The sequence below is a fragment of the Hippichthys cyanospilos genome, chromosome 10 (genome assembly GCF_059441005.1).
Source record: "Hippichthys cyanospilos isolate Australia breed blue-spotted pipefish chromosome 10, RoL_Hcya_1.0, whole genome shotgun sequence".
Classification (NCBI taxonomy): Eukaryota; Metazoa; Chordata; class Actinopteri; order Syngnathiformes; family Syngnathidae; genus Hippichthys; species Hippichthys cyanospilos.
Genome location: NC_142378.1, coordinates 19,265,616 through 19,285,020, shown reverse-complemented (window position 1 = coordinate 19,285,020; position 19,405 = coordinate 19,265,616). Strand labels below are relative to the sequence as shown.

General features: G+C 36.4%; 2 protein-coding genes across 5 annotated transcripts in view; one reads left to right on the top strand and one right to left on the bottom strand.

The window, feature by feature from the left end:
• nlgn1 (neuroligin 1) overlaps nt 1–4,514 on the bottom strand; it is a 71,240-nt gene extending 66,726 nt beyond the window's left edge. For all 4 annotated transcript variants that reach the window (XM_088424980.1, XM_088424982.1, XM_088424981.1 and 1 more), the window contains exon 1: nt 4,195–4,514. The gene's annotated coding sequence lies outside the window, so the exon portion shown is untranslated. The remainder of the gene's footprint in view (nt 1–4,194) is intronic.
• Nucleotides 4,515–15,587: 11,073 nt separating this feature from the next.
• On the top strand, nt 15,588–19,192 carry LOC148417457 (serine protease 57-like). The gene is made up of 5 exons (XM_088425149.1): nt 15,588–15,681; nt 15,761–15,914; nt 16,825–16,957; nt 17,087–17,341; nt 18,828–19,192. The coding sequence occupies exons 1-5, from the start codon at nt 15,624–15,626 to the stop codon at nt 19,002–19,004; spliced, it is 777 nt and encodes a 258-aa protein (XP_088281275.1). The 5' UTR covers nt 15,588–15,623; the 3' UTR covers nt 19,005–19,192.
• The last annotated feature ends 213 nt before the right edge of the window (nt 19,193–19,405 follow it).

Genomic DNA, 19,405 nt, shown 5'->3' with positions numbered 1-19,405 from the left:
GAATAAAGTTCAGATTGAGGTTCCCCATACCCAAGTGGCCTGAATCGCATTTGAAAAAATCGAATCTGTGTCGTTCACACTGCCAATAAATGATCGGATACAAGTTTCATAGGGGGGGAAAAAAAACGGAATTGGGTCACTTTAGGCTGCAGTATAAACACAGTCTTAGTCAGCATAAAAAAGTGCTGCAAAGCATTGTACAAAGCAACTATGTGGTGCCTTATGGACAATCCAAAAATACTTTCTTCGCTATTGATTGTTTCTTACTGACAAATAGAAAAAGAGACTATAAACTTCATGGGAAAGATAAGAGTTGTCATTTGGCATCCAACCATCCTGGGGACACACTGTCTCTATACATACGGTATATTCCGTCTCTTGTTGTCATGGGGGAATCTGTGGAGCTTTTCGCCTTTTCCCATGTGACACCCAGCAACCACATATGTGACCGACTTCCACAGTAATTGCTTTTTTTAATCATGATTAAATGATGAAAGGAAAATTAATTGAATTAAACACCAGTGACAGCGAGCAATTGAGTTTGAGATATCTTCATGAAAGTAAAGCGGACGCTTTCAGCCAATCAACGTTCGTAGTGGTAAGATGTGTCATGATCATAAATTGACTAGACTCTGTTTACATACTGGGTTCACTTCCTCTTTGACAATGCTAGTCATCTTCCGTTCAATACGGATGATCTTGTTCATGAGTGAGGTTAGGCTGGAACCATAGATTGACAGGCGGATTAGTGCAGTGTCTGCTGTGATGTGGACACTGTACTGGTCTGTCGTGGTCAAGAGAGAAATGAACAGAAAGGCAAAGCTTTTTATTTACCGGTCTATGTACGTTCCTGTCTTTACCTACTTTCATGCGATGCAAAGATATGAGCAGCAAATCTTGCACCACATTAAAGTGTGTTTCAAGTCATGGCATATCCTGGAGCCACTTTTCAGAAAGAAAAAAAAAAATACTTTGGTTCAGCTCAGGCTCGGTTGTCATGGATGAAAGTAGGTAGGTATGCAAATGCACGCAATGAAGCACGCGACCTTATGCATCAGTTATTTGTGTCTTGCATGTGTACCTGCGTACCACGTATGTGCAGCCCTAACGATGACAAACTCATTTATTCTATTCTATTCTATTCTATTCTATTCTATTCTATTCTATTCTATTCTATTCAGCACACAACGTTAATGCATCAGTTATTTGTGTCGTGCATGTGTACCGGCGTACCACTTATGTGCACCCCCGACAATAACAACGACATTCATTTTATTCTATTCGATTCTGATTTGATTGCTTCTTATAAGGAAAGATCAAACTATGGAAACAACTATTATATATTTTTTTCAATATCCTTATCGCACCTGTTGTATTTTGTTCATATAGTAACAAGCAAATTCGTGTCATTTTCTTAAAATATCCATAGAATTCTCAATGCAGTTGCTTTCTTGGACTGCACCACTGGATGGCGCCATAGAGCATATGAAATGAAAATAAAGCACCATGAAATTTTAAATCATGTTCAAACCAATTGACTGCAAAGCGTCATTGCTTCATGAAGCTTCTTTTGGCCATGACTAAGTCTAACACGTAAAAACTGGAACAAACTTCTGGAGAGCGATGACAGCGTGGCAATTTAGGATGATTCACTGGAGTGGGTTGAGTGTGCCTGGACGAGTCGAGGAAAAATTTGGCTTTAATCTCAACTGAAATCCACTTTACACAAGCCAACACCTTACTCAATCCACTTGGTAATGTCAGTATGATGCTATTTGTTTCTTTTCTATTGAACATCGACCACTCTGATGTACAAGCGCACAGCAATAACTCCCGCCCATACTTCACAAACGAGCTCAACAAGGTATCCCCTCCCAGGACCCGCTTAGCTGCCCAACAACATGCCTACCATAAATTAGTGCGGCAAAAGGCCCCTAAGTTGCAACAATCATGACTCACGTAAAATAGACAAATTGAGCATCAGATGAATGCCTGCATAAATGTAGTAGTAATGAGGAATTTATAATAAAAACACTGAGTGAACATAAATATACCCATCTAGTATTTAGCTCGTAGAATAAACAGCTGCAGCATACTTAAAGTGTTACATACAGTACTCTGCTTGGGAGATGATGACATTCCCTTGATTGCCCTTCAAAGGAATGATTTTTCTTCCCTAAAGAATGACAACACTAGTTAAGCTCATCCATCTGTGATCAGTAGCATGCTTTAACTGCTGCGTTGTTGTATTTTCTTAAGGTTTTCAGAAATAAAGCTTTTGTGATAACATTAATTAATACTGATACTGGTATAAAACTTATAGCTAAGTTTGCAAAATGTGAAAATTAATGAAATCGTTTGTCTAATTTGTTAGTTTCCTTTTTTGGTTGCTGTTGATGTTTGTATTATTCCCCCCTAAAGAATCAGAACCGATATTCGTTTGGTACCAGAATCGAACAGAAGATTCTGAATCAGAATCGTCTAAATTGAAGTGAAGCCCAAACCTAGTATGGATTGCAAAAGGATAAGACTGACTCCGATTCGTCAGACAATATTGACTAAAGGTCTTTCAATCCACCAGTATTGACTGGAAAATTGTGAAAATGTCTCACATTGGTCAGTCTCTGACCAAGAAAATGGTATGCAGTGAATGGGAGATGAATGGCAGCCAGACGGGCTGTCAATGAGGACATGTCACAACTTTGTCCCCTGCTGCCAAGTATGACTGTGTGTACGTTCTCTCAACAAAAAGATTCACCCAGCTTTCATAAGCTTGCTTTAATGCAACTGCCGAAACACGTTTGGATGCATTTTTTGTTTCGTTTTCATAGACCATGTATATTTTTGCTTCTCGGCACTACAGATAAACTTAAAACTGTTAACAATAAATAGATGGTATCAACTTTACAGTAAAGGCAAAAGTAAAGTAAAAATGGGCATATTAACGAAGAAAATAATAATGGGCGGTTGTGTGTGCGCGAGTGTGTGTGTGGGGGGGGGCAGAATTGAGTAGATGTTTTCCTTGAGGGCTCAGCTATGTAGATCAGAGCCCCAGGGACTGCATGAACTGCTATAGCCTGCCCCCCTGTCTCTAGAAGCAGCAAGAAGGCAGTCTTCACTGCTGTATGAATAAACACATCCAATTTCAAAACCAAATCAGGATATAAAACAATAGACTTCAATATTATACAATTGTACACAATTTTGTTCATTTATTTCTTTAAGGTCTGCAGGATGGGGATAGATGTAGTTCAGTCATTGGTTGGGCTTTTAGCTTTGATTTGGGTCAGAAATATGAAAATTAGGACTGTTGGAAAGACGCCAGTCTCCTTGCCAGTCAAGAATTTTCAAGACCTTTTAGAGATACCTTTTTAACTCGCCTACAGTATACCATTTCCATACTTGGTTCTACCTAGCGGTGACAAGTCAAAAATTTTAATTCAATAAAATAAAAAAGACACCCTCAAACAATAGTCTTGCTCCATCAATAGAAAAAAAAATCAAACAACTGGGCACCCAACGGTTGCAACTTAACCCCCCCCCCCCCCCCCCGCCAAAAAAAAAAAGCCTTGCATACACATCAGACATCTTTTTTTTTCATCCAGAGATCCAATCATAATTTTTTAAAGGTCTTCAATTCATATATATATATATATATATATATATATATATATATATATATATATATATATATATATATATATATATATATATATATATATATATATATATATTCACACACACACATATATGAAAAGTGTGTTGCAACATTAATAGATCATCTAGAATGTTTGAGAGCGAAATTGCATCCACTTAGTCTGAAAAGGACATGCGTTGAATGAATATGAGAAAGATTAGAAATGCCATAGGGCCATTAGATTCCGATTTGCTGAAATCGGTCTATTTGCCCAAACGGTGAATGTGCAAGGTCTAACATCCGTCTGCATGGGGATTGCCAAAGAAGCATGACGGTTGCTTCTCTACATTATCCTTTCACATTCATCCGAAATGACGACATAAAACATATATTTGAATTTACACCTCGATCTACTCCCCGAGCATCGCAATATTCTCAAATGTCGTGTTATTAAGACATTCAAAATGCACAGGATGCTTAAATTCATACATCGTGCCATGCCAGATTACCGTATTCTTTCCTTCGGATCATAGAATTTGAGAAGCATGTGCATTTACCATGTAGGAGTCTTCAGTCTGCTGCTCTGTCCACAATAGTCCTCCGTGCACTGCGTGTCACTGGAAAATGGACCCTTTTTTGTCGACATAGCCCGTAAGAAATACAAGGGTGAAATGCTAGAAATAAGAAACCCGAAAATAATGTGTCAAACGAACACACCGGCGGAAAAAAAGGGGATTCCACTTCACAGAAAAAAAATGTGAGTGGTTAATCGCATGCATTTCGTTGATTTACGTTGATGTTGAGAATTTTATTCTACGGCGAGAATCCAGCCACTACGCGCTGTTGAGGGTTTGACGCACAAACAGGCTAGTTCAGAAATGGCGGTGATGCTGGATAGATGAACGGGAATCATCCCCCCCACCCCGCCGCCACCCGCCTGCTCCTCGCTATACAGGCTTGACTTCGCTGACAGATTTTAAAAACACACACACCAAAATACAAAGACATCAAAAACCCTTCGTCTTTCTCCTCTTCATACAGCTTTTTAAAGATTGGGGGGATGGGAATTGAACGTAACAACAGCGTATTTGTCGTGAGGAAAATAATTAATTATGCAAACTCTAGTCGTTTGGATGCATTTTTGCCGACTGTATACTTGGTTGTATATTTGAACGTGTGTAAATAAATCATACTGCAAGGGCATGCAACCAATTTAAATGCAACAGCTTGAATAACAGCATATACTGTACATCTATTACATTCATCCATTAAGACTACTACAGTACTACTAGTATTTATTATTATTATTATTATTATTATTATTATTATTATTATTATTATTATTATTATTATTATTATAACATACATAATACTAGCACAACAAGAAAGTGGACCCAAGAGCATGTGGAGACAGATAAGAGTAGTGAACAACTGGTTTTTTGAATGCGGTAAACGAGGCCAACGCAGACAAAGCAAAAAAATCATTAACAGTTGTTGAAAGTTAATTTATATTGCTTTTTTCTTTTGTTTATGTTAAAAAGCAGTGTGGAGGAAATGCATTACAAAAGTAATGTAATTACTGTAACGCAGGAGTTTTTGAAAGTGTGAGCTACTTCTTTGGTACTGAGTAATACAAACGGCACCAGTTTATACAAAGACACCGATCATGTTAAGTTCTCACAATAAGTAAGGAACACCTGTAGTAAATATGTAAATCAAGTGAAATATGTTATGTACATATATATATATATATATATATATATATATATATATATATATATATATATATATATATATATATATATATATATATATATATATATATATATATATATATATATAAATTGTTTGGAACATACCCAGAAAATCACACTTTTCTTTCACGTGAGCTATTTGCAGAACAGGCCTGTGGGCTCCTCATTTGATCTGGTACACCAGGTAGTGTAAGGTAGTGTAATATTATACACCCATAAAAAAATAGGAATATTTTATTCGCTAAAAATGAGAGTAAAATAAGGCATTACAATGCATTTTTAGGCTGAAACTGGTGTCCCCCCCCCCCAAATTCACCAAAAACACAGCGAGATCGAAGGAGAAAAATCCGGGGCAAAATGTGAACTTGCTCATCTAATACAGCTGTGATGAAATGCCAGGATGAATATGGACAAAATGTACACATGATGGACATACGACCATTACTTTAAGTTTGTCAGATATAAAGACAAGATATATATAATCGTTAGGCGCACTTTGTGCGCAACACCTAAAAACTTCCCACTTGGCGAAATAGAACCAGTAATTTGACAAACCATTTAGAGCGGGGCCATAGTAACGTGAAGTTAGCGAAAAGGAGGATTGCGCTCTCTCGCTGTGGGATGACAGTACGACATCAAGAGGTTAGAAGACTCATTAGGAGATATTCTGCTGCTTTCCATAGTTGATCCAGTAACACTTGGAAACCTTGTCTGCATGATCCCTGTCACAAAAAGCAATAATGACAAGGTAAGCTAAAGCTAATTTTCACTCTACAATTTTTATTAATAAAAGTCTATAAATGGTTCTGGTCAATGTGTATCAAGATGAAGCATACAAAACTCATGTTAGATAGTACGTTAAACACCTTAACAATGATGTAGATTAGCTGCTAATGTTAGCCCCACCGAAAGCATCTATTTTTGAAACATATGTCTCGAACCTAGCCAACTGATTTTGCATTTGGATATTAACATTGAAATAGTGAAATGCATGAACTGTTTTTGCCTACAGCATAAACAATGCATAACTATGCTGTGAAGCTAAATTCTAAAAGAATTCAGATTAAAAAAATTTTTAAAAATGTATCTTGTTTTTAAAGGTTTACAGTAGTATACAGATGAAATGATTTGTAATGGTTTTAGGCTTAAGACAACTCTTCACTTGATGTGTAAGGAGTGTAATGAGCTACATTTGGAATGGCAAATCCATACTCCCAGTTCTGGTTGTGAGAGTAATGTAAAAATAATGCAATAGCAGTGAAATGCATTACATTTCAAATACAGTAATATTGTAATGTAACAAATTACTTTGAAATGACGGTAATAAGTAAGAAATAATGCATGACAGTTTTTAAGTAACTTGCCAACACTGTTAAAAAAAGATACAGGTTTCGGTATACTTATACACTTTTTATAGATAATAATATTTATAATCAGCACGTCGGGGGGTCTTTCTAGAGGTGGCTTGGCCAAATGTAATTGAGGACCACTGGTTTAGTTGCACCTGGTGGTGATTTGACTGACTGAATCAAATGTGCTTGGACAGTAATGTGAGACAGGGTGAATGAGCTGGCTGAACAGGCGGGCTGTGACAAAATCATCTATTTGAGCATGTTCGTTGTGTTCTCGCGTTCACGTAGCTGCTTAGCCAGCCATCCCAGCACGAGTTGTGTTTTAGTATCACAATGCTGATGATACTTATATGTGTTCTGATGATTCGCTACGTATGACCAAGACACAGTACGAAATAAACAAAGAAGAAAAAATCATTTTGGAAAGATGTCTAAAACTACAGGTATTCTGTTGAAAACCAAAGAGATCTTAAACAAAAAGTCATTATACACATTATTTTGCCCATTGATACTACCATACATAACTTATTGTGTGGAGATATGGGCAAACACATATAACACAAACAGTCAGACTGTCTACAGCTCTAGAAAAGAGCAATACGAATTTGTAACCGGTCAAAATATACAGAATCAACTAACCAATTGTTTGTTAAATTAAATACTCTAAAATTTTATGTTATAAAAGCGCTCAATTGAACAAATATAAACCAAATGTATGTATCTATTAAAGATGTCAAATTATGGAATAGCTATGAAATAGAACTAAAAAGATGTATTTCTATGGCTGTGCTCAAAGAATTTAAAAAAAAATAGTAGGATGGACCCCTGGGTTACAATGTCCCTGGCTTACGTTTGTTTGCACATTACCATGTGGACTACTGAGTTTTTTTGTCCCTTCTTTAAGGTATTTATTGTACTTTTCTATTCTTTTTTTATCGTACGATTATTATCAACGATTGTCACCTTTGGGGTTGGTTGTGTTTGTTTTGCCTCCCTCTTGAGGCGTTTTTAGGTAGTTGCTTTTTTTTTTTTGGCGTCAAACTGCCTGCAACCCGTCACTAAAATGCTGGTCTGCAATTGGTCAGCGTCTCGACTCCCTAAGATACTGGTCTACTATTGGTCAGTGTGATGGAGTCAGATGCTGGTCTGCTATCGGTCGGCTCACGGGGCTGCCTAAAAACTTGATCTCGTATACTGGGGGCCCACTGGATTAGAAAAGTACATAATATCGTATATTATATATATATATATATATTATATATATATATATATATATATATATATATATATATATATATATATATATATATATATATATATATATATATATATATATATATATATATGAATTACATTGGGAGTTTATTTGTATTAATTCTGAAATTTAATAAGTGGAGTATGACCCGTTCTGTCATTGTGAAGTGAAACAATATATTAATGTCTGAATAAATAGAATAGAAACAGTAAGAATAGATAAGTTTTATGCTTCTTCCTACTTCCTTTTGAACATATACAGTAAATTTCACAGAACTGGATATATAATAAAAATGTCTTTTATTTGCTTCTTTTTTGTGTTTTTGTCCTCAAATTTTGATATGTATTTATTATATGTTCAACAAATCAACCAATTTAGTGTAACAAGTGACAGATGGAATAAGAACATTGTTTTTTGATTCCACAGTGGTGAAAAATCAGATTTCTTGGGTCGATAGACAGCATGTTGAATGTTAAAAATACAGTGGGCCCCTGTGTTACGAGATTAATGCATTCCACGAATGGGCTCATAAGGCAAATTCACCGTATGGTTGGCAATTCAAACCTATGTTAAATAGCCAATGCGTTTAGAACCCCAGCTAAAAACATCAAAATTGTACATACATATTAAAAATTGGGACCAAAATAGTAAAGTAAATGCTATGTATATATAATATACATTTATACAATCAGAAAACATCAAATAAAAAACATAGAAATGATTTATTTACCTTTGAGTGGCGCTTGTTATGCCCATATACCCAAGTAAGGGTAGCCTAGGCTAGGCTAGCTTCGTATTTCTTGATTATATCCAGTTTTGTTTCCATATAAATCATCTTCTTACTTCTCTCTTTAACATCACTAGCAATCTTGGGACCCATGGCTAACCCATTCAACTTTGAATTAAGCAGTAAAATGCACAATAAATACGGTTTTGTAACCACTCACGATAGAACAAAGCTTTACCATTCTGCCATTTTGAAACAAGTGAGGCCGACCAATAGCAGACCATTGACGGCAACTGAAAATAAGCGCAATTACCTAAAAAAGCCTGCAGATGGAGAAAATACCGTAAGAGGGGATGAAAAAACTCAGTATTCCACATCATAACATAAAAAAAAAACCTAGGCCAGGGATGCTGTAAAACGAGGGTCCAGTGTATCTATTTTGTTAGGTTGGGTCAATTTATAGTTTACAAACTGAAAGAATGAGGAATTTGACATTTGACCATTGCTGTGCAGTCTGGGTTCCTCCATTTACAATTTATGAGAAACTGTAATCATGTACTGTATATCCAACAGTCTAGCTGTGCTGCTTCCAGTCATTTGCTTTTGGCTTGCGTTTTACCAATTAAATTTGAGTTGCTAGCCATAAGTATTCAACAGTGCAAACACTGACCCACGCAAAACACACACACACACACGCACACTTACACGCACCCACATGCACACACTTTTGATCTTTTTTTTAAATCACTCGGAACCAGTCAGATTTAAGATTCACCACAAGTTTAAATCATTTTCCCATACTCTGATTAGTTGATCGGAATTGCTTTATTTTCATAAACCGTATTTTCCGCACTATAAGGCGCACACAAAAGCCAGATTTTTTTTTTTTTAAAGCTGACAGTGCGCCTTATAATCCTTTGCGTCTTATATATGGATCAAATCATGTGCTGACTGCATAAACTATAGTTTATGCCTAAACAATCCAGTTCAAAGCGACCTGGCCCGAGGGTATTAAAGCTGAGATGGCCCTGCGCGATTAATTAACTTGATTTGCTGGCCTAACACAATTTTTTTTTTTTTGAGGACTTGAGGACATGAGTGTGTGGCCTCACACTCACGCTTGTCATTTAAATTTCCCTGACTTTAGTTGATTCCTAACTTTTTTGTGCTCCATATCATAACAGCGGGTCAAAAATATATAATGCACGCCAAGGAACAAATGAAAAAGACAGCGGCGCCAGCCTTCACCCGGGCTTGGCTCCAAACTCATACCGTTGCATGTTTGTAGTTTAAATTTCCCTGACTTTAGTTTATTTGTAACTTCTTTGTGTTCCATAACGAAATAGCTGGTCAAAAATATATAATGCATGCCGAGGGGAAAATCAAAAGAATTGCGGTGCAGCATTCACAAGTGTATGGCTTGATCTGGATCTATTCTGCGCTCAGCGACTCCTTTTTAGTAGTTAAATAACAATTACCAATAACACATTCTCTGTTTTATCTGATTTTTTTGAATAGCAAATATTTCTTAGTATAATATCCATACAATGCTTATATCGTTGAATAAAGTTTATATTCTATTAATAAAGTTTGATGACTTTGCTGATTGTTTTTAATACATTCCCTTTAGTAAAGCACCATCTAGTGGCTGCATAACGGAACTCTATCTAGTGGATACATATGCAACCTCAACTCTACATGCGCCTTACAATCCGGTGCGCCTTATATGCCGTTTTTTATAAACTCGGCCGTTCATTGATGGTGCGCCTTACCTTATTACATTACTTTTGTAATTACTTTTTGCCAACCTGTTGTCAAATTACCGTAATTTCGCACTATAAGGCGCACCGGATTACGGTGCGCCTTATAGTGCAAAAACGTAATGTAATTACTTTAATGCATTACTTTTTGCTGTAGAGCAGTAGTGTAATGCATTACACACAATATTTTACTCGACACAAATGAGAATAACGCAATGCATTTTTAACCTGTGGTGTTTTTCTCCCAAAACACCGCAAGATCGGAGTAGAAATGTCCGGGACAAAATGTTTATTCTCCGTTATTAGTGTCTAATACAGCAGAGATGAGTGCGGCAGCAGCAGACGACAGGTTGAATATGGACAATACGTACACAGGATGGACATACGCTGTCCCTAACCCTGTCGACTGAACTTGAATTTGAATATCAACATTGAAATTTTGGAATGCCTGTTTCTGCCTAAGGCATAAACGACGCATCACTATGATGTGAAGCGAATTAATAAAGGGATTAAAATACAAAAAAAAAAATTGAATCTTGTCGTATCTTTTAAGGTTTACAATACAATACAGATGAAATGATTTCTACTGTTTTTAGGCTTAAGACAGCCTTCCACTGGATGTGTAATGAGCTACATTTAAAATCTCAAATCCATATATCCAGTTATGTTGGTGAGAGTAATATAAAAGTAATGTGTTAGTAGTGTTAATGCCTGTATAAAACACACACACAACATTTTTCAATGTTATTGAACTACTTTATTTTGACTTTTAAAATGAACAGGTGTTTTTTTGTTCACCACTAGATGTTGCTAAATCTTACACAGTGAGAATGGACCACAGGCAGAAGGAGCTTTGGGGCTGCATTTAACTACAACATTTGGTGAGTTGAGTTAGATCAATTAAAAAAAAAAACATTCAACTATAAACATAGATAAAACAATTCAACTTAAAAGGAACAAAGTAATATCTTTAAACAATTTGAATAAAATAAAGAAACCATTGACATGTGTACTTTTTTCAGTGTATTCTTACTTACTAGCCTGTAAGTCAAGTGGGTCTTTCCCAACAATGCTCCACCAAGAATTGCAGGTTGGTGATCTTCTTTGACGTAGCAATGTTGGTTGGAAAAAGATTTTAATCTTTGTTATATTTTATTCTGTGTTTTTAGTCTTTCCGTGACCCTCAGTTTCATAAAAAGGCATCCACATGATTCATTTTATTAAGGTATTTCCGAAAATGTAAATGATAACTAAGGCCAAAGTAAAGCACATGACACATGATTTAAGGTCGGTTTCGCAAGAAAAAAAATCAAACTAAAAAGGCCAAATCACTTCCTGGTGTCAAATTGACCTCACTCCATGAACAGGTCGCCAACAAATTTAAATTAAAAACCAACATTCCACAATCACTTTGATGTTTTCCAGGAATCACCAACGCTCAAATTTATACTCTATAATAACCATGACATTTGTCAGTGCAATCCTTATACGAGGTGGGTTGCAAGTTGGGGGTGGGCATCACATCTATTATGAAGACACCAAACTGAGCAAAATGTAAGATTACCAAAAGTCTTACAAGTGTTCATACAAACCTGATCCTCAGGCGACATAATGGATTCATCTGAATACTCATCTTTTCCTGCAATGAAATACACTATAAGCCACACCGGTATATACGCCGCACCAGCAAAAGTTGAAGAAAAAAAACAATTTTTGTGCGTGTGTAACAAGCTTTTATCTAAGATCTTGATACTGTACTATATTTTCTAAACTCTTTTTGAATACAGACATTTATTCACATATTTTCTATTCTATTTCAAAGTTGTTTCACCAATTGACACCTTGAATATATGGAAAAAGTTTTAAAATATGTCATTAATTGAGGGTGCGCCTTATAATCCGGTGCGCCTTATAGTGCGGAAAATATGGTACTTGCAACTGTATGATACGCAAGTAAACATTTTCACGATGCAAAAAAATTATGCCAACACAACAACTCAAAAAATACTCATTTTTTTCAAATGTTTCCATTTCATTAAAAATACAGTACAGCATACAGTACTGTAGTTAGGTACAGTACTGTATTGGCCTTATTTTATAAACAGTGCAGTATTTGGACCATGTTTTTGCATTTTCCAGTATTGTGTTCACATACCGTGCATGTTCTGAATACTAAAATTTCTTGATTAATAAACAGGTTTTGGACAATACATTTTTGCATTTTGTTGCTTGTGTTGTTACACATGTACTGTATTTTGTTCACATATTTGCATGTTCGTGCAAGACATGTACCGTCGTTTTCCACATGAGGAGTTTCTGTTATAAGGAAAGATTGGACAACACAAATATGATGACTAAAGAATACCATATTTACTGCATAACAAAGTTTAGTAAAAAGTAGATACAGAAAATAGATAGATAGATAGATAGATAGATAGATAGATAGATAGATAGATAAAATAAGATTAGAGATTAGATTAGATTAGATTAGATTAGATTAGATTAGATTAGATTAGATTAGATTAGATTAGATTAGATTAGATTAGATTGTTATTAGGGCAAAGGAACTCCAGTTCCTGAAGAGCTGTACCCTCCCTTTACACCTGATTCAAATGATCAGGATTATCAGGCTTCCAAAGATCTTTTTGATGAGCTGATCATTTGACTGACAAAAACCCTTAAAAACATAAAAAGGAGGTCATTCCTAAGTAGTAAAAGTTAAAGCTAAATCTGTGCTTTGATAAGAACTTGATTGCTCTATTTCAAATCTGTATTAAGTGAAACTCAAACATGAACCGGAAATAACCGTGGGCCAAAATGTATGTAGCAAATATTTAAGGATATATGTTTCAGAACAGGCCGTCGGTTGCAGTGCAAGAGGAAATATGTTGAAAGGAAATTTGCTAAATCTTACAAAAAATACCACAAAAGTTGTCAAATTTGGAGCTTGTTGCTGCAACATTTTCTATTTTAGTAAACACCAGCGATGGGATGAGACACAAATTCCACGAGACAAGCTGTCCAACAAGTCCATGAGAACGAGACAATATTTTTGCAAAGAGTATATTGTACAATAATTCCCAAATTCCAGTTTTCAAAATCTTTTCTTTTTGCTGAGCACATTTTTTAAACTGAAATATCAACTGTGAGATTTAGAACAACCCTTCAAATAAATTTTGGTCAATGCGCCCAAGTAACTTCAGACTGACAGAACACACATTTGAGCCCGCTTTATTCCAAAGTGATCAGTAGTAACAAAACTATGTCAGGCTGCCAGCATCCAAGTGTGTGGATTCATTTACATCAATTAAACTGCCTTAGAAAATTAATCTTACTTTTCTTACCAGCCAATATGCGGTCTCGATCACTGCTAGCTAGCGGCTAATTTGTACTAGATGTTGCAATAAATGCTGGCAAAAGGTGCTATAAAACAAAATGTCAGCATAATTCATTATTAGACATTGTAAAATGTATTTTGAAGCTCACAACATTTGTCGGCGTGTTTTTACTGTCATGTACAGAGTCAGGAACCCCTTTTAGAGAGCAAATTTAACCAGGGTCCCTCATTGCAAATGTTTGTGGTAACAAAACAAAACAAAAAAAACATAATCATATTTAGTGACTACATAATCAAACTCTTTGATGACGTGGATTAAATGGACCTATTTGACAAATTTTAAAATGAGTATCGGCCTATTTTAAAAAAATATATATCAAACTGGAAGAATTAGTTGCTGTGATGATGAGTCATGAATACTTTCACAATTTAATACAAAATAAAATGTAGATTTTTTTACTCACTCATTTAATGCCAAAGACATATTATCACGTTTTTTTAACTTTTTTATAAAACAGTCCAGACCTTTTTTTTTCTTTTGTTTTTGGGTGGTACTAAATGAATAAAGTTCAACTTCAGGTACTAAAGTTAGTAATGACCTAAAGAAATTTACTAAATTAATTTAGTACCTGCTGGTTTTAGATGCTCTTTTAGACCAAAACCTGAAAAAAAATGGAAAAAGATAATAAGTACCTAGGATTGACTGGACTTGAAAACCGTAAAAATATGTCTTTGGGATTGAATGAGTTAAGTACTAAGCTAATCAACTACTAGGTGTTTAACCGTTTCACCGCGAATGACGGCTAGAGACATCAAAGATCCATTTTAACTGGCCTGGCATTGAAAAAGTTATGAACCCAAATTCTTTCACGGACCCTCTGCAATCTGGCCACGTACCTCACTTTGAGAACCACTGATGTAGAGCAATAGGAAACAACGCATTTTCCTGTATATGCCTGTGCACCTCTGGCTCAACAAGCCCCCCCCCCCAAAAAAAAAATCTTGTCTTGTGCAGGGATGGATAATCATGTGACATTCTGATCAATCAAGATCTCAACGTTTGAGATCTTGTCCCATTCCTAATGAACACATTTTCTGTCTGACCCTTCACTTTATGTCTGGCCAGTCCTTGAAGGATTTCTAGTGGTCATTAGTGTTTTTACTTGTACTTCTTTGTGAGTTTTGGGCATTGCAAAGATGAAAATTGTTTTTTAGAAACAGTATACAAGACAGCATACGCAATAAAAAAAGACATTGTTCGAATTGATGAATTGCCCCATCCTGTGATCCAATCAGTGATCTGTTTTCGAATCAGGCTTCCCATTTACTACTAATTAAAATGTCCCACAATTGTTATTATAGATAGAAGGAAATCAACTAGCTTTGGGCGGTGGTTCCATGGAGAAGTGGTTAGCCCATCCGTGTTTGCATGTTCTCCCCGAGCCCAAGTGGGGCTATATATATATATATATATATATATATATATATATATATATATATATATATATATATATATATATATATATATATATATATGCACACAGTATATAAGTTAGACACGCAGTGCAATATTTAGCAGAGGTAGGCGAAGAAACCAATATTTTAAAAAAGGATAAACGCGTTTGCTCATTTAAATTGTCACAGATACCTGCCGTTTCTTAGTTTAAAAAAATGATGCAAATCCTTTTGTTGTAACTGTCAACTTTTCAAAACTTCCAGTCGCATGTTGGCAAATGCAGTGATGCAAGAGACCACAGCCCAATTTAGTGAACCAAATAATAAGAGGAAGACTGAGCGAAAGATGTGCATTAGAGAATGCAACATGGCTATCATACTGCTGCTCATCTTCATTTTAAACGGTGAGATTCATTTGCTTTTTGAAGCTTGCTCACACATATCCAACCAAACCAACCAAAACGGTGTTTTGTGGCTTTTTAGGAGCCGATGGCACTTCCATTGTTGGAGGCAGAGACGCACCTTCGCACTCGCGTCCGTACATGGCCTCGCTGCAGCTTGGAGGGCAGCACATCTGCGGTGGGTCGCTGGTCCGAGAGGACTTTGTCCTAACTGCGGCACACTGTAGAGTACGACGGTAAGAAGCTGCCAAAATGGCTTTGAGTGGATTCATCTGTTGACACAGCAAAACTACTTGGTCTTTGATGCAGTACCAGTCAAAGGTTTGGAATCACCTTCCAATTCCACTGGTTTTAACCACATTAACAAGTCCAGAAATGAAAGATATCATTTATAGAAAATGTACAGATATGAATTAAGTCATCTATCTCGTCATCATAAAGACGACTGAGAAAATACCAAGATGTGCAAAGCTGTTATCTGATCAAAAGGTGCTTAGATTGAACCTAAATTATAAAATACATTTACATATACAGGATTCTGTTTGGATTATCTTTATTTTATTGAATCAGTTATGCTTCATTCTTTCCACATGGGCATTCCCCCAAAAATTAGGATTTTCAAAATAATGAGAACAAAAAGGGCACATGTTTAGAGGTTGTTTTCTAACTTTTGACAGATACTGTACGGATACTAAATGCCTCCTATTGTTTCATCTACACCAGGACTGCTTAGCTGCACTTTTATGACTACTGGGAACATTTTTAGGCTTCTGATGCACCCTCCTGCAGCTATTTTTCAAATTAATATTGTGAGTCACACTGTTGAGGGGGCTAGTGGTTAAAATACTAAAATAATTTTAAATCTGTGCTCTGGCCTTCCTGATAGAAGTTTTTATGTTCTCCCTGTGTCATTCCGAAAGCATTCACATACCGTTTAGAGAAAACTCTAAATTGTCCATAGATGTTAGTGTCTTTTTTTGTTTGTTTGTTTTGTTTTGAATGTAAGGGATTGGCTGGGATTGGACGTACTTGCCTTTTCTGATTGTAGAAAATCGGCGTATTGACTTTTGTCAACTTTGATCGTCATGTTGTCTGTAAAGAACCTTAAATCAGTATCAAATCTGAATTAGGTATGTGCATTTACAGTGCACTCACAGTGGTGCTGGGGATAGACTCCCTGACAGGTCAAAATGAGTCCACCAAGCAGGTGTTCACCGCAGTCAGAGACATCCCACATCCTGACTATGATGGCCATCAAAACGACATAATGCTCCTGAAGGTGAGGACGGAAATGTGGCGAGTCCTCTCGCTTAAGTTTTTGCTCCAAAAATCCAAATAAACACCAAAGGATATGCCTTGAATCATCCTTTGACGAGTTCAGCCATATTTCCTGTTCGATGCCCCTCAGCTCAATGGCAGCGCCACGCTAAATGAAGCGGTGCAGCTGATCGTTCCCAAAAGAGGACGCCTGGGAAGACGCAGCAGGTGCATCACAGCCGGCTGGGGGGACATCGGCGATAACAACACGTTGCCAAACACACTTCAGGAGGTCAATGTAACCCTGCTGTCTCAACGCACTTGTCGCAGACGATGGGGGGCAGTCCCCATCTTCAGGACCATGGTGTGTGGCACCGGGTCTCGAGCCTTTCAAGGTTTCTGCTCGGTAAGTACTAGGATGCCAAAACCAAAAGTTGTACGCAGATTAGTCAACAGGCAGTGTTGGGCAAGTGACTTCAAAACTGTAATGCATTACTTATTACTGTGATTTCAAAGTAAATAGTTACATAACAATATTACTGTTTTTGAAACTGTTGCTAACTAATGCATTACTTTCATATTTCTCTCACCGACATAACTGGAAATATGGAAATGGCCAAAAAACCCATACAAACCATTTCATCTAGATTGTATTGAATTAAACTTTTAAAGACATTACAAGATATAGAATCTTTTTCTTGTATTTTAATCCCTTTATTGCTTGACATCTTAGTGATGCATTGTTTATGGCTCAGGCAAAAAACAGTTGGTACATTCCAAAATTGTTAATGTTAATATTCAAATTCAAGTTCAGTCGACAAGGTTAGGGACAGCGTATGGCCAACCTGTGCACATATTGTCCATATTTAACCCGTCGTCTAGCTCGTTCGCATTTTCGTTTGTGCCAGGTATTTCCCTTATAATTCAGTTTCATGATTGACTTAATGTAATTTGCGAATATTTTGTCACAGCTTTGTACATTTTGTACATTAGTACAAATAGTCAGCGCAAAGCGGTTTAAGTAGCTCAGGTAAAAAAGAGCTGTTTAAGTCCATGGTGATCAACAATTGGTTATTATAGTACACAGCTTCAGCTTACAGTCAGTGAAGTTAATTTTTCAATTTTATTTAATAGTTAGGGCTAAATATTTTCTATTCATTAATGCTAACATAGCGATCGGAAATACATCTTTTCGCACTATCGCTTTGATCCTATTTCCGATATCAGACTGATATTTCCAACAACAAATCAACACTGCTCCTTGTATCAGGGCTTAGCACATTGTTTTTGCGACATTTTCTTTTTTCTTCTGCGAAGACTTCTCACAGCGACGAACCTTCTGATTGGTCTTGATGCAATGGCCACTTCTGGAAAGCTAGACATATTTCAGAAAATGATGCTAAAATTCGCTGTATCCCAGTTTTTCGGCCTACAGAAGGCAAAGTGGTTTCATTTTAGAATGTACACATTTGCGCTTACATATTGATGTTCATTATCAGATGAGAAGTTTGTTAGCACGGAAAAAAAATCTGGACTTACTGTAAACAGAGATCGGTACACTGTCACAATGTTTGTACAATATTTTTGTCCGAATCATTGCTCTTGCTACCAAGAGGGAGCGAGGGAAGTTTACTGTATTTATAACTTATATACCCCAAAAACAAACAAATAATTTCACATTCATCTTTCAACATCATGAGTTCATGATCATTTGATTGTGTAACACTGCATAGGAATTGCAAGAATGCTGGCATGTGTGTCACTACTTAGTACTTTCTATTTAGACATGTATACGTTTTAACCCATACACATGCATCTGCACAGAAAAAAACAAAGTCTGACATCTGGCTATTTTATTTATGTATTTTCATATGCTTGTGTGACATGTTCAGGGTGATTCAGGTGGCCCGCTGATTTGCGACGGTGAGACTGCAGGCGTGGTGTCATTTTCTGGCCGGCGATGCGGGAATCCCAGGACCCCCGACGTGTACACACGCGTATCATCCTTCACTGACTGGATTGTCAGCGTTTTGAACAGCAGCTTGACAAATGAACTTCAAGCTGTGTGACATTTTCACAAACGGTTACACAACTACTGTAATGTGTTGAGGTTGTCAACCCATGATAATCAATTATGTCTGAATGCCACTGATTTTGCTCTGTAGAATTCATTAGGCATGCTTTGGACTAATCATTTTAAGGTTTGACATTTGACCACTTTCAAAAGACACGCCAACTGAATAAAATACAAACTACATTTTTTTGCCTGTAATTATTACAATGAATAATTGGTCATTTCAGGTGAAACTTTTGAAATGTATTTTTGACATGAAACAAATATCAGATATGTTTTAATGACAAACATTCACTCAAGCTATCCATTTTCTTAGCCGTGTATCCTCACTCGACTGAAACAATGAACAACTGGTCATTTCAGATGAAACTTTTTTTAAAATCTATTTTTGGTTTT

Coding starts and splice junctions, on each gene's coding strand:
- LOC148417457 (XM_088425149.1), top strand. CDS start 15,624: ATGTGCATTAGAGAATGCAACATGGCTATCATACTGCTGCTCATCTTC. Junction 15,682..15,760: donor GCTCATCTTCATTTTAAACG/GTGAGATTCATT, acceptor GTGGCTTTTTAG/GAGCCGATGGCACTTCCATT. Junction 16,958..17,086: donor ACGACATAATGCTCCTGAAG/GTGAGGACGGAA, acceptor GATGCCCCTCAG/CTCAATGGCAGCGCCACGCT.